This window comes from Rhinopithecus bieti, unplaced genomic scaffold, assembly GCF_001698545.2.
Source record: "Rhinopithecus bieti isolate Rb0 unplaced genomic scaffold, ASM169854v2 scaffold_12928, whole genome shotgun sequence".
In the NCBI taxonomy this organism is placed as follows: Eukaryota; Metazoa; Chordata; class Mammalia; order Primates; family Cercopithecidae; genus Rhinopithecus; species Rhinopithecus bieti.
The window spans coordinates 1,076,271-1,091,759 of record NW_016807614.1 but is presented as its reverse complement, the minus strand read 5'-3'; the positions used below and the strand labels follow the sequence as shown (position 1 = coordinate 1,091,759).

Genomic DNA, 15,489 nt, shown 5'->3' with positions numbered 1-15,489 from the left:
CCATAGCACAGCTCTTTAATATTTGTTATATTTATCTAACAATGATCAGTAAGTTTGTACTGAAAACTCTTCCGTTTTAACAACTGGGAGTATGATTTGACCATATGCTATTGAAATGGAGAATCTCTTTTGATTACTTTTTCGTAATATTGAAATTTTGCATGTATTAAGTAGTACTTAATTAGGTCATTAGCCAAAGCCTTGGAGGTCTTTAATTTGATCTACATTAAATCTCCTAATAGTAAGATATACCATAATAAAAATTTTGTTAAATGTAAGATTTACTGATCCCAAAGTAAACATTCACTTTACCAGTTTGCATTCTAATTCTCAGCTATTTTGAAGATGAGGAAGAAGACTCTAGCAATGTTGATTTACCTTACATTCCTGCTGAAAACTCACCAACTCGCCAGCAATTCCATTCCAAGCCAGTGGATTCTGACAGTGATGATGATCCCTTGGAGGCATTCATGGCTGAAGTGGAGGCAAGTATCAGCATGTTTCATTAAAATATTTAGCAGTTAGAAATAGATCAAGCTAACTTAGTACTTCAAATCTTATTCAAAATTTGTTTTCTTGTTTTTTTTTTTTTTTTTTTTTATGAGAATTTTGCTCCAGTAGTTGATAGTTGCGTATATCTACTTCCACTTGCCCTGTAGTACTTTTGCGATGGCTGGTGGCTAGAAATTTGAACTTAACCCGTGAACATGGTAGCTCTAGACGTATATGTGTGTATGTGTTTTATTTTAATAATCTTAGCATATTCTTGAATGGAATTAGCATCTCATTCAATCTAGCATTTGTTAAGTACATATTTGTGTAAGGTAATTAAACTTAAGGAACTTGCCAAAATTGTAAATTCTGTATTCTGTAGTTTTAAATGTTATTTCTTGATCAACATCCATGACCTCCCTGTAGAAATTTAACCTCATGACCACCTCCTTGAAACCGTTCTCACTAGGCTTTTGTGATTTTGTGTTACTTTCCTTTTTCATCTTTCTGACTTTTTTCTTTCGATTTGTTTTGTTTTATTATTATTTACTTTTATTGTGGAAAATGTAAACACATACAAAGATAGAATAAAAAAATGAACGTTCATGTACCTTCAACGAACTTTATTAGTTAACAACTTTTGGCCGCTTTTGTGTTATCCAATCTCTCCCACCAACTATTCTTTCTTTTCTTTTCTTTTTTTTTTCTTTTTTCTTTTTTGAGACAAAGTCTTGCTCTGATGTGGGCTGGCTAGAGTGTAGTGGTATGATCATGGCTTACTGCAGCCTCACACTCCTGACCTCAAATGGTCCTCCTGCCTCAGCCTCCTGAATTGCTGAGATTACAGGTGTGCACCACCATACCCAGCTAATTTTTAAAGTTTTTGTAGAGGTAAGGTCTTGCTTTGTTACCCAGATTGGTTTTGAACATCTAACCTCAAGTGATCCTCTAGCCTCAGCCTCCCAAAGCGCTTGGACCACAGGCATAAGCCACTGTGCCAAATCCAATTCTGTTTTGGATTATTTTAAAATCTCAGACATATAATTTTATCCATCAGTATTTCTCTGAGAACACTCTGAAAAATTGCAACCACCTGGCCGGGCGCAGTGGCTCAAGCCTGTAATCCCAGCACTTTGGGAGGCCGAGACGGGCGGATCACGAGGTCAGGAGTTCGAGACCATCCTGGCTAACACGGTGAAACCCCGTCTCTACTAAAAAATACAAAAGCTAGCCGGGCGAGGTGGCTGGTGCCTGTAGTCCCAGCTACTCGGGAGGCTGAGGCAGGAGAATGGCGTAAACCCGGGAGGCGGAGCTTGCAGTGAGCTGAGATCCGGCCACTGCACTCCAGTCCGGGCGACAGAGCGAGACTCCATCTCAAAAAAAAAAAAACAAAACATTGCAACCACCATGTTATTGTTGCACCCAAAAAAACAAATCATTAAATATCCATCTGACTGTTATTTGTGATCCTTCTTGCCATCCTCCTCCAATTTTTCACATACAGAGGTCACTGTACAGCTCTCTATATTGATTTACTATCTTCACTCTTTATATATTCCTTGGTGACCTCATTTACTTTTAAAACTTTTCTGTGCATAGTTTATGTTTTTAGTCCCATCTTTCTCTTTGGTTTTGGTCCTGCTTTTCCAGAATTGTATTGGCCTTTTTTACATGTGTCCCACTGGTACCTTAAACTCTGTTCATCATCTTTTCCTCCTCAACAAGTCATTCTCTTATTTCTGTGAATGACATTAATGGTCACATAGTCACCTTAGCTTAAAACTGGCTTTAATTTCTTCCTTCACCACTGCCTCTTCATTTTTTTAGCAGATTATCAGGAATGTTTATTATTTAATTTAATCCTCAAAATAATCGTGGGAAATAGGCAGAAAATGTATATATAAATAAAAATTTTTAACTGATAATAAAACTGAGCCCTAAGGTAATTCAAATCATTTGCCCCAAATCATATTGGTATTTAATGTGGCAGACCTGGAACTCAAATCTAATTTCTCTTAGTAGTCCTGAAGGTCTAGCTCTTTCCCATACATCGTGCTGCCTTTCCTCTTCTTATTTGCCAAAATCTGTCAATCTTTATAATAGCTCTTGCATCTGTTCTTTCCTTTCTGTTGCCACTGTAGCCATCCTACTTTACATCCTTGTAAATTTTCTCCCTGCTTTAGTCTCTCTGCTGTCTTATTAGGTAGTATACAGCTACAGGTTAATTAGACCAAAATATGTTTCTTCTCATGGTATTCTCCTTACTTAAAAACTGTCGCTTTAGATGACTGGACATGGTGGCTCATACCTATAACCCCAGCATTTCGGGAGTCCCTCGAGTTCAGGAGTTCAAAACCAGCCTAGGCAGCATAGCAAGTGCCTGTCTCTACAAAAAAATAAAATTCAGCCAGGTTTGGTGGCATGCTGCTGTAGTCCCAGCTGCTTGGGAGGCTGAGGTTATAGTGAGCCATGGTCATGCCACTACTCAGCCTGGATGACAAGGTGAGACCCTTTCTCAAGAACAAAATGAAACCAAAAACTATCACTTTAGACTATGTGCTATAGCTCACACTTATAACCCCCAGCATTTTGCGGGGCCAAGGTGGGAAAATCACTTGAGGTTGGGCAGCATGGTGAGACCCTGTCTGTAAAAAAAGGAAAGAAAAAAAAATTGGCCGGGCATGGTGGCTCACGTTTGTAATCCCAGCACTTTGGGAGGCCAAGGTGAGTGGATCAGGAGTTTGAGACCAGCCTGGCCAACGTGGTGAAACCCCATCTCTACTAAAAATACAAAAAAAATTAGCTAGGCGTGGTGGTGCACACCTGTAATCCCTGCTACTCGGGAGGCTGAGGCAGGAGAATCACTTGAACCTGGGAGGCAGAGGTTATAGTGAGCTGAGATGGCGCCATTGCACTCCAGCCTGGCAATAGAGTGAGACTCCATCTCAAAAAAAGAAAAGAAAAGAAAAATTGTCACTTAATTGGTTCTGAAATAAAATCCTTTCAGATTCCTTAGTTACTTGTCTTCAGCCGGAATACACCTCTCCTCCAAGGAAGCAGGGAAAGAAATAATCCAAGATTATTGTGTTTTTGTTTGGCGTAGACATTGCTTTTTTAAAATGTGAGCCAACATTTTTAGTATCGGGATTTTGTCTAATAGTTCAGACTGTTGAACAATGGAAGATCTGGCAGTATACTAAGGCTGTGTTTTTGTGTGGCAGAAAGAGGCTATTGCTGAGCAAATGGCTGCCTACATTAGACAAGTCATGCTTTTCCTTGCTCACCATAGTTAGATCAATCCCCGTTTTCTTCTTAACGTTGAGGCCACTGTTTGTAGAACCATTTGTCATTTCTCTTGCACTGTAATTTTTCTTTTCTTTTGAGATGGCATCTCTTGCCCAAGCCAGAGTGCAGTGGCACCATCACAGTTCACTGTAACCTCAAATTCCTAGGCTCAAGCGATCCTCCTGCTTCAGCCTCCCAAGTAGCTGGAACTACAGGTGCATGCCACCACACTCGGCTAATATTTAAAAAATGTTTTTTCCCAGGCTGGTCTCAAACTCCAAGCCTCAGGCAATCCTTCAACCTTGGCCTCTCAAAGTGCTGGAATTGTAGGTGTGGGTCTGTGCCCAGCCTCTGTATTGTAATTTTTCTTAGGGTGGAGAATTATGTTTCTGAACTTAGTTCTTGATTATCAGGTATCAGAAAACAAAAGACTTAGGGTAATATAAGAAAATTAGAGTACATTTCTGTAGAAGAATATGGCTACTTATTTATTTCCAGTTTGGTCTTTGAATTTCCCATCTGATTTACAACAACTTAAGTTACTTACTGAAGAATATACACCTAATAGGTGGCAGAGCCAAAGTTCACCTCCAAACACCATATTCCTTATGCAGTATCATTCCGTATCTGAGTTCTTACAGTGTTGTATATTTCTACCACTTACCAAACTATACAGGATACTTACCAAACACCCAGACTATTCAGGGCATATATGTGTCTTGCAGCATAGTAGGTATTTAGTTAATATGTTAAGTGAATTGAGGTCAGTAGATCGAGACCATCCTGGCTAACATGGTGAAACCCCATCTCTACTAAAAATAAAAAAAACAGCCAGGTGTGGTGGCATGCGCCTGTAGTCCCAGCTACTCGGGAGGGCGAGACAGGAGGATCACTTGAACCCGGGAGGTGGAGGTTGCAGTGAACCGAGATCGCGCCACTGCACTCCAGCTTGGGCGACAGAGTGAGACTCAGTCTCAAAAAAAAAAAAAAAAAAAAACAAAACTGTTAAGTGATTTACCCTAGGAGTAAAGGCAGTAAATGAATCGTCATCTTTGAGATGTCTTGTATGCGTTGTTTCCTTCTTCATCTTCTGAGATACGAACATTTCCTAATGGGCTACGTTTCCCAGAGAATCTGGTCTTATTATTTCTTGAGGGATCCCTAGTGATGAATTAAAAAAAAAAAATTAGCTCCTGATTTTCCAGGTTTAAATGTAGATTTATGGTAGTACAAACTGGCATAGCCCTTTCTGAGTGAGAGTATCCAAGAATGGGCTAAATTATTTTGCTTGGCATTTTTTGTTTGTTTGTTTGTTTTTGTTTTTTGGGGGGATGGAGCTTTGCCCTTGTTGCCCAGGCTAGAGTGCAATGGCGCAATCTCAGTTCACCACACCTTCCGCCTCCTGGGTTCAAGCGATTCTCCTGCCTCAGCTTCCTGAGTAGCTGGGATTACAGGCATGCACCACCATACCCGGCTAATTTTGTATTTTTAGTAGAGACAGGGTTTCTCCATGTTGGTCAGGCTGCTCTCGAACTCCCGACCTCAGGTGATCTGCCCGCCTTGGCCTCCCAAGTTGGTGGGATTACGGGCGTGAGCCACCGCACCCAGCCCAGATGTCAGATTTTATAGAAAGTATTAACTTTTCTAGTGCTTGAACTAAATGAAGATTAATTTTTAGCCAGTGTTCTGAAAAAGGATTTATGTAGGCTTAAACAATATGTTCTACCACTGTTGGTGACCTGTTTCTTATGTTACGTTGCTTATGTCATCTTCAGTTTATAGTCTTAAGTATATCTTATAGCTGATTCAGTCCTCTGAGAAGTAGGTTGTTTGTATGCAGCGCTTCTCTTTAAAACAATTTCTCTTCATCAGGAACATTTGGTTTGATGGAACACCTGATCATGCCACAGTATGTATAGTGGCATTTTAAAACATCTGAGATTGCCAGAAAAACTCATGGTGCTTTTATAGTGAGGAAAAGTTGTGTAGAATGTGAGAAATATCATTTAATTCTTCTGACCGTGATTTTCAAATGTATAATACAAAGGATTAATTTTGATCAGTGATCATCAATTTGCGGTATATAAAAATTGCCTAGGCCGGGCACGGTGGCTCACGCCTGTAATCCCAGCACTTTGGGAGGCAAAGCGGGTGGATCACCTGAGGTCAGGAGTTCGAGATCATCCTGACCAACATGGAGAAACCCCATCTCTACCAAAGATACAAAATTAGCTGGGCATGGTGGTACATGTCTCTAATCCCAGCTACTCAGGAGGCTGAGGCAGGAGAATCGCTGGAACCTGGGAGGAGGAGGTTGCTGTGAGCCAAGATGGTGCCATTGCACTCCAGCCTGGGCAACGAGAGCGAAACTCCGTCTCAAAAAAAAAAAAAAAAAAAAGAATTGCCTATGAAAAATGTAAAAACTACCCACATGTAACTCACTCACTCCAGCCCCAAGGATTCTGATTTAGTAGGTGTAGAGCAAAATTTTCAGCCTTGAGACTATTGTCATTTGGCGCTGGATAATTATTTGTTGTGGGGCTGTCCTGTGTATTGTTGAATGTTTAGTAGCCATCCTTGGCCTCTACAAACCAGTACCATCAGCTGTACCACCCCCAAAATTAAAAATATCTCCAGTCATTGCCAGATGTTACCGAGGGGCAAAATTGTCCCAGATTGAGAGCCACCTTTCCAGAGTCAGATGTTGGTGGTCTTAAGCTACACTTTGAGGAAGGCTGATCTGCCTGAATTGAAAGCACTTTACATCTCTAATTTTATCAGTAGCTTAAAGCAACTAAAGGTTATGTATTTGTGAAGCAAGCATTTTTGTTCATTTTCCATGTGTGGCACATTATTACAGATAAAATCGTGCAGTCCATATACAGCCAAGTTTATAGAGCATTTAGTTATTTCTCTTTGAAAAATAATTGTCAGAATGCAATTTGATGGCATCAAAATGCACTTGTCAAACACATAGCTAAAACTATTTTTTTTTTTTTTTTTTTTTTTTGAGACGGAGTCTCGGTCTGTCGCCCAGGCTGGAGTGCAGTGGCCGGATCTCAGCTCACTGCAAGCTCCGCCTCCCGGGTTTACGCCATTCTCCTGCCTCAGCCTCCCAAGTAAGCTGGGACTACAGGCGCCCGCCACCTCGCCCGGCTAGTTTTTTGTATTTTTTAGTAGAGACGGGGTTTCACCGTGTTAGCCAGGATGGTTTCGATCTCCTGACCTCGTGATCCGCCCGTCTCGGCCTCCAAAAGTGCTGGGATTACAGGCTTGAGCCACCGCGCCCGGCCAGCTAAAGCTATTATGGCACTTGTTCCGATCTAAAAATTGTGTCTTTCAGTGTTTTTAGTTGATGTCATTCTATACAGCCTTTTGTTTTATTAGGATCAGGCAGCTAGAGACATGAAGAGGCTTGAAGAAAAGGACAAGGAAAGAAAAAATGTAAAGTAAGTTGTTTTCTTCTCCTTCACAAAGGTTACATGAAAACCGCTAAAGTATTGCAAAGCCTATTCCCCCAAAGTTTATAGAGAAAAAATATTGAAGTACACTTATGTACTTTACTTGAAGTTATTCCTGTATCTTGAGTACTTTTTTAAGAATAGAGATGGTAACAGTCTTTGCATTTGGAATAATTGAAAAGCATTCAGTTTGGTAGAATAGTATTTGGTCTTTGACTATAAATAGTTGTTTAGTAAACACAAGGAATGAATTAGAGTTTAGGGAGCATAATTACTAAAATTTGGGCTCATTGTTCTGAGTTTGTCTCATAATTAATATAAAATAGGTTAATGCCTATATGGTTGATTATGAGAAGTAATGGCAACTGTATCATGAAAACTATGTACAGTTGAACCTTTGAACAACAGGTTTGACTGCATGAGTCCACTCATGGGGATTTTTTTCAACCAACACAGATGGAAAAATAATATTCACAGTATAAAAACCTGTGTTTAAGGAGGGCTGTAATAATACCTAATTTTATTTAGGGAGTGACGTTGTGCTGTAGCAGCCGTAGTCAGAACTTGAAGTACTTTATTTTCTGGGAAAGAGAAGTCTACTCTTTGCCTTGATAAATAAACTCCTAAGGCTTTTTCTGCCAGGCATGGTTGGACTTTTTTCTCCCTGTGCTTGGCCGTCAGTGCTTCAGTCCCTTACCAGGGTTTCTGTTCCGTATGGAGATTTAGCTGTGGTTTTGGTATTCACTGTATGTCGTATCCCCTTCCACCTGCCCTACACTGGTGGTGTTGCTTGCTGGTTGCCTTAGGAATAGCAAGTGCGCAAGGTTAGGTAGAAAATCTGATTAGAAACAGATGGTTGTGGGAACTGAGCAACCATATTTTCTCTATAGCTCCTGAGAGATACAGCAAGTGGTGATGATCCCCTTCTCCGTGTGAGCTGTTTAATGAGAGTTTTATTCCCAAATTCATAAAGGAGTTAATGTAGTTTTCTCTCTGTCCCCATCCCTAAGGTAACTGCTTTTGTCTGAAAACCATTTACCCTAGAACTAGAAATTTTGGGGACAATAAGAAGGTTGGGACCTTCTTTCTAGTATATGACAAATCCAATATTTTTTTTTTCTTTTTAGTATGAAATGCTTTTCACAACCGCATTGTTTGTTGTATAGATTCACAAAACTAGGACCGTTTGCTATCTGTCTTCAGAAGGTTTTTACATCTGATATTCTTGTTGGTAACCACTGTTTCTAGGGGTATCATATCATCCCATTTAAAAGAAATGCAAACTGCAGATTATAGAGTGAAGCTACACATATATATATAATGGGTGGATAGTTTACAGTGTGCTCATTGCTGCTTTGTTATTGTTAGTGTTGAGAGTTCCTGTGCTGTGTGGAATTCAACACTAATCTGCTGTAAGAATGGAGCTGGGTATGTGGAACATTTGCAGGGAAGTTTGTTTCTCCGCTTGTTTTTCCAGGGGTATTCGAGATGACATTGAAGAGGAAGATGACCAAGTGAGTTCCTATGCAGTATTTCTATCTTTTATTTTTATCCACAAAGTCTATACTGAGGACAAGCTAGACCTTGCCTTCACTCAAAATGGCCATACCTGACATTCAGCAAGGAATGTCATTTGATTTGCTCCTCTTGTACCTGTGTGACCAATTGGTAATACATAGATTCACATGGCTTTCCCCCATATTGAAGATGGAATTTTTGATCAACTATGACATCCAAAACAAATACGAGCTTTATTCAGCTTGCTTCTTTCTAAATCCAAAATTAATGTTTATTCTGATAAATCAAATAGTAGAGTAGTGTGGGATCTATGGATGGCCTCTGGTAACATCTAACCTCTACCTCTTAGAGTCCTGTTTGTGGTTCTTGTATTTCAAGCTGGAACGTTAATGACTGTCCATTAGTCTTTTTTTTCCCCATTGTTCAGTTGCGGAGCGATGAGAATCAGAGTGAGTGGTAGCCCTTTCCAGGTTTGTGACCTTTCTAATTAGTGTTAACTTCCAAACTTGGATTGTTAAAGCCACAGCATGTGTTCTACGGCCCCGGGGAGGGTTAGTAGACACCCCACTCCAGGAAGGCTGTGGAACAGACAGATTTGTAAGTCTTCTATTAAACAAGTTGCACCATTTAGTAGTACTAACTGTTTAATTCATTTCTTCTGATTGTTCTTCTAAATATTGCTATTATTAAAGGAATCATTGCTAGTAAGGGTCTTGCCTTACTTGGTAGGTATTTTAACTGTGCAGTCATCTGGTACACTGTGTGCGCTAATTACAGGAGCAGAAACATTCTCAATTGTACTTGGGTGTGATTATGTTCTTGTGCTTTCCTGCAGGAAGCTTATTTTCGATACATGGCAGAAAACCCAACTGCTGGTATGGTTCAGGAGGAAGAGGAAGACAATCTAGAATATGATAGTGACGGAAATCCAATTGCACCTACCAAAAAAATAATTGATCCTCTTCCCCCCATTGATCATTCAGAGGTATGGTATTTCTTGCTGAATTTTACTCTTGTTTCAAGCTGATACTTTACTTCAGCTTTAACATTTAGATTTTCCCGGTACTGGAATACTCTTACATCATGAGCGTATGCATCTTGTCATCTCTACTGGTTGAGCCACAAATTCCATGAGGCTTTATAGCCTATCTTGTTCAAAAGTATAGCCAGCCGAATCACTTACATTTGACTTTAGAATTAAAACATTTTTTTTCAAGTAATTGTACTTGTTTTCCAGAACCAATACTTAACATCTTTCTCTCTCTCTTTCTCTCTTTTTTTCTTTCTCTCTTTCTTTCTTTCTCCCCTTCCCTTTCCTTCCTTTCCTTCCTTTCTTTCCTGTCTTCTTTTCCCTTTCCTCCTAACTTCCTTCCTTCCTTCCTTCCTTCCTTCCTTCCTTCCTTCCTTCCGTCCTTCCTCCCTTCCTTCCCTTCTTCCCTCCTGCCCTCCCTCCCTCCCTCCGTTCCCTTCCCTTCCCTTCCCTGTCACCCAAGCTGGAGTGCAGTGGCACGATCTCAGCTCACTGCAACGCTGCCTCCTGGGTTCAAGCAATTCTGTCTGCCTCAGCCTCCCGAGTAACTGGGATTACAGGCGCCCACTACCATGCCTGGCTAATTTTTTAAAAATATTTTTGGTAGAGACGGGGTTTCGCCATGTTGGCCAGGGTGGTCTTGAACTCCTGACCTCAGGTGAGTCCCCTGCCTCGGCCTCCCAAAGCGCTGGAATTATAGGCATGAGCCACCACAGCTGGCCGTGACATCTTTCTTTCAAACTGGGAATGCTTGGGGCCTGTGTTTACTGTTTGTTGTTGTTGTTGTTGTTGTTGCTATATTGCCCAGACTGGCCCCAAACTCCTGGACTCAAGCAATCTTTTCACTTCAGCCTCCTGAGTAGCTGGGACTATAGGTGCATGCCGCTGCACCTGGCATGCATTTTTTTTGTTTGTTTATTTTTTTTCCAGACGGAGTCTTGCTCTGTTACCCAGGCTGGAGTGCAGTGGCTCAGTCTTGGCTCACGGCAGTCTCTGCTTTCCGGGTTAATTTTTAGTAGAGATGGGGTTTTACCGTGTTGACCAGGCTGGTCTCCTGACCTCAAGTGATCCACCCACCTTGGCCTCCCAAAGTGTTGGGATTACAGATGTGAGCCACTGTGCCCGGCCACATTTGTTTTTTTAATTGCTATAAATTTTTACTGTTGGTCCCAGATCTGGGGCAGATGAGAGGCTATTTCTTCAAAGTGGAACCAGTAATTACAGGATCCTTAAGGAATGAGGACATCAGTATACCCACTTGAAAAAATATCAGTGTTTCATCCAGGTTAAATGTCAGCCGAGATCTCACATATACTAATGATTGTAGATCTAGAGCAGTGGTTCTCATTGTGGACCAAGAACCCCTTTCAGGGAGCCTACAGAGTCCAAACACTTTTCATTATACCAAGATTATTTTCCTTTGTTACTGCATCAACATTTGCGTTGTTGGTGTAAAAGCAGTGATAAGTAAAACTGCTGATGCCTTAGCATGAATCAAGCCAGTGGCACCAAACTGTTCTAGTAGGCATGTGCTCCATTCTCAGACCATTGCAGTTAAAAAAAAAAAAAATCCAGTTTCACTCAAGAATGCCCTTATGAAACAGTAAAAATTATTAAAATCATGACCCTAGATCTACATGTCTTTTTATTCTGTGTGATAAAATGGGAAGTACGCATAAAGCATTTCTGTTGTGTACCAAAATATGATAGCCATTTCAAGGAAAAGCACTTAATGTGTTTGAGTTGTAAGGTGAACTAGCTACTTTTTTTCATAGAACACCACTTTCACTGGACAAAATCAATGACACTTCAAGGAAAACAATCGAAAGTGTTTATTACCAATGATAGACATTCAAGCTTTCGGCCAGAAGCTCACGCCTGTAATTTCAACACTTTGGGAGGCTGAGGTGGGTAGATCGCTTGAGCTCAGGAATTTGAGATAAGCTGGGCAACTTGGTGAAACTCCATCTAAATTTTGTTTTTTAATAACAAAATTCAGGCCGGGTGCGGTGGCTCATGCCTGTAATCCCAGCACTTGGGAGGCCGAGGCGGTTGGATCACCTGAGTTCAGCAGTTCAAGATCAGCCTGACCACCATGGAGAAACCCTGTCTCTACTAAAAATACAAAATTAGCTGGGTATGGTGGCACGTGCCTGTAATCCCAGCTACTTGGGAGGCTGAGGCAGGAGAGTCACTTGAATCCAGGAGGCGGAGGTTGCAGTGAGCTGAGATCATGCCATTGCACTCCATCCTGGGCAATAAGAGCAAAACTCCATCTCAAAAAAAAAAAAAAGTCAAGCTTTCAAGCAAAACTTAGAATTTGGAAAACTTGTATCTACCACAGTAGGCTTGATAGCTTTTCAGTACTTAAAGACCATTGTGACAAAATTGATGGTGATATTAATAACTGATTTTTAATATAATGAAATGTGTTAACATTTGGATGATCTGTATATAACCTCGGCGAACCAATATTTTCCAGATGATCTACATATGACATTACAAAGTCAAGCATGAATGAAAGCTCAACTCAAAATACATGATAGACAAATGGATTATAATGTTACAGAGTATAAAAACTTCAGTAATATGGTTTCTGATTACACAATGAAAATAACTCTTAGGAAATGACCACTTGTGAAGTTTTAGTGTAAAATAAAAAGTATCTGAAAAGGGCTGGATGCAGTGGCTCATGCCTATAATTCCAGCACTTTGGGAGGCCAAGGCGGGCAGATCACTTTTGCAGGAGTTTGAGACCAGCCTGGCCAACATGGTGAAACCCCATCTTTGGGATTGGTGGCAGGCATCAGTAATCCCAGCTACTTGGGAGGCTGAGGCAGGGGAATTACTTAAATCTTGGAGGAGGAGGTTGCAATGAGTTGAGGTTGTGCCACTGCACTCCAGCCTGAGCAACAGAGGAGACTCCCATCTCAAAAAAAAAAAAAAAAAAACATATCTGAAAAGGCTACTAAAATACTCTCCTCCCTTTTTCAACTACGTATTTTTTCTTTTCTTTCTTTGAGATAGAGTCCTGCTCTCTCACCCAGGCTGGAGTGCAGTGACGTGACCTTGGCTCACTGCAACTTCCTCCTCCTCCCAGGTTCAAGGAATCCTCCTGCCTCAGCCTCCCGAGTAGCTGGGACTACAGGCGTGTGCCACTATGCCCGGCTAATTTTTGTATTTTTGGTAGAGACGGGCTTTCACCATGTTGGCCAGGCTGGTCTCGAATTCCTGACCTCAAGTGACCCGTCTGCCTCAGTCTCCCAAAGTGCTGGGATAATGGGTATGAGCCACTGCTCCTGGCCTGGAGGCCAGATTTTCTTATAGGCTTAAATAAAACCAACCTATTGTAACAATTTGAATATTGTATGAGCTATTTAAGTTAGACATTAATAAAGAGATTTATGAAAATACAAGACAGTGTCACTCTTCTTGCCAATTTTTTTTATGTATCCAGAATTATGATTTTTTTTTTTAACTGCCTATAGAGTGCTTGTATTTTTCTTAAAAAAGAAGTTTAAGAGCCAGGCATGGTGGCGCATGCTTGGAGTCCCAGCTACTGGAGAGGCTGAGGCAGGAGAATCACTGGAGCCCAGGAGTTTTGAGTCTAGCCTGGGCAACATAGCAAGACCCTGTCACTGAAAAAAAAAATTTTTTTATAAAAAATGATTTAGCCAAATTGATAGGTGGTGATGTGCTTATGTTTTGTATACCTAGTACAGTAAGCTATGAAAAGAATAATAGAAGTGACTACTACTCTCTTTGGAATTGGAATTGCTTGGTCATACATTTTAAAAAGTTACAAACAACTCCATGTTTTTGAACAGAATAGAACTCCCTCTAAAAGCAGAACTATCTCCAAAAGAAATATTAGGAATGTTTTTAAATGCTTAGAGCTAGGTCAAACAGCTTAATTCAAAATATATTTAAATGTTATATGGTGAAATATCTTCTCTGTCCTCTAAGGTCTTTGGCATTATAGAGATTCCTTAGTCTGCTTCAAGCTTGTTCAAATTCGAGGTTTCCTTAAGAGTCTCTTTAGGAAGTAGGTTGGTGTTAGGCCGGGCACAGTGGCTCATGCCTGTAATCCCAGCTACTTGGGAGGCTGAGGTGGCATGAGAATTGTTTGAACCTGGGAGGCGGAGGCTGCAGTGAGCCAGGATTGCACCACTGCACTACAGGCTGGGTGACAGAGCGAGACTGTGTGTCAACCAAAAAAAGAAGTAGGTTGGTGTTTATATTGAAAATAGGAACAGAAAACAAATTAGCTGTACTTTTTAGGATCTAAGTTGAGAATAACTTAATTTTTTTGCTTTCTCTAGCTGGAATGGCTTTACTTGTGTATTATTTGGAAAAGATTATTTTGCATTAAAATCAAACTTACAGAATTGACTCTTGAATTCTAGACTAACTTTGAATAATTGGACCTGCAGATTGACTATCCACCATTTGAAAAAAACTTTTACAATGAACATGAAGAGATAACCAACCTCACTCCACAGCAGTTAATAGATCTCCGACATAAGCTCAATCTTCGGGTAAGACAATCATTAAGCTCAGTATTCTTATATTAATGTTAATTAGTCCAGATTTAGTATTATTACTGGTTATCTAAACTAATAACCTTGAATTTCTTTTCTAGTGATCTCTGAACTGTCTTTGCCAGAATAATTATTATGTCCCTTCTGTTCACGTCTCTTAATTTGATTGTTTTAGTCTTCTAGATGCTGTTTTAGGATAGGATCATTTTCTTTCATATTTCAGTAAATTTTGTATGTTCTGTGCTGGATGGGCTAGTGATGAAGGGTGGGAGTCCCCATCTAAAGGAAGAGGAAACAAAATTAATAGATGTAACATATGATATCTTAGAATATTTTGAAATTAATATAAACTTGTCTGTCAAATTACATATAATATGCTTGATTTTAAAAATTAGAATAAATTAATGCCTTTTAAAAATATACATGTACTAATTTCAGAATGGTTTAAACTGCCTACCAAAAGTTTTGAGCTGCACATTGGCTACATTGGTTTAAGGTGCTGATAGGTGGTAAATGAAACACACAGAAAGAATATGCTATGCTATCTGCTCTTAATATAGACAACTTTCTTGCCTGTGTGCACCTTATCAGTTGCTACACGATGTTTAAACTCCTGTTTTCCAGGAGGGGTGTGTATTTGGTGTGTGTACATTTGTCTGTTTTCCAAGAGGTACTCACCTCCCCAATGACCCTAGAAAATTTTTAAGTAAAACCTTTAATTTTTTTTCCCTTAAAAATTTTTAAGTGAAATCCTGATTGGAAATGTCAGCATCACCAGAGGAGCGTTGAAAGGTTACCACTTTAGGGGACACAATGGAGATTATAAGCCCCATTCTTCACCTGAGTGCAGTTTGAACAGGGCTTGACAGTGGCTAGACCATCAGTCACTAAGGGAGACGTTAATTCATCAGGCACAACTGAAAATGGAGGCAGTAGATTATGTCTTTGTAGCCAGCATATGTAGAGTTGTCTTATTTGGAGCCCACTTGGAATTTTCATTTCAAGAGTAAGATACGTTAATTTTTTTCTGCCCTCTGGTTAATGCTTATGCAAAATGGCAAAAGAAAGAACAGTAATGATTTCCCAATTCATTGAACAGTTTTTTTTCCATTTTGTTTGTTATGAGAAAATTAATTTTGATTTAATAAATTTTTAATCATTT

The 15,489-nt window shown here is 40.1% G+C and overlaps 1 protein-coding gene across 2 annotated transcripts in view; it reads left to right on the top strand.

Moving 5' to 3' along the window:
* The window catches only part of DDX42 (DEAD-box helicase 42), a 46,050-nt gene that overhangs the window by 16,149 nt on the left and 14,412 nt on the right, over positions 1-15,489 (top strand). The window contains exons 3-7 of one of the 2 annotated variants that reach the window (XM_017882889.1): positions 335-485; positions 7,165-7,226; positions 8,716-8,752; positions 9,592-9,741; positions 14,220-14,324. In XM_017882889.1, the coding sequence (XP_017738378.1) occupies positions 335-485; positions 7,165-7,226; positions 8,716-8,752; positions 9,592-9,741; positions 14,220-14,324 (505 nt within the window). Of the gene's footprint in view, positions 1-334; positions 486-7,164; positions 7,227-8,715; positions 8,753-9,591; positions 9,742-14,219; positions 14,325-15,489 lie in introns of those variants that run through there. The other variant, XM_017882890.1, reaches the window with a different exon arrangement.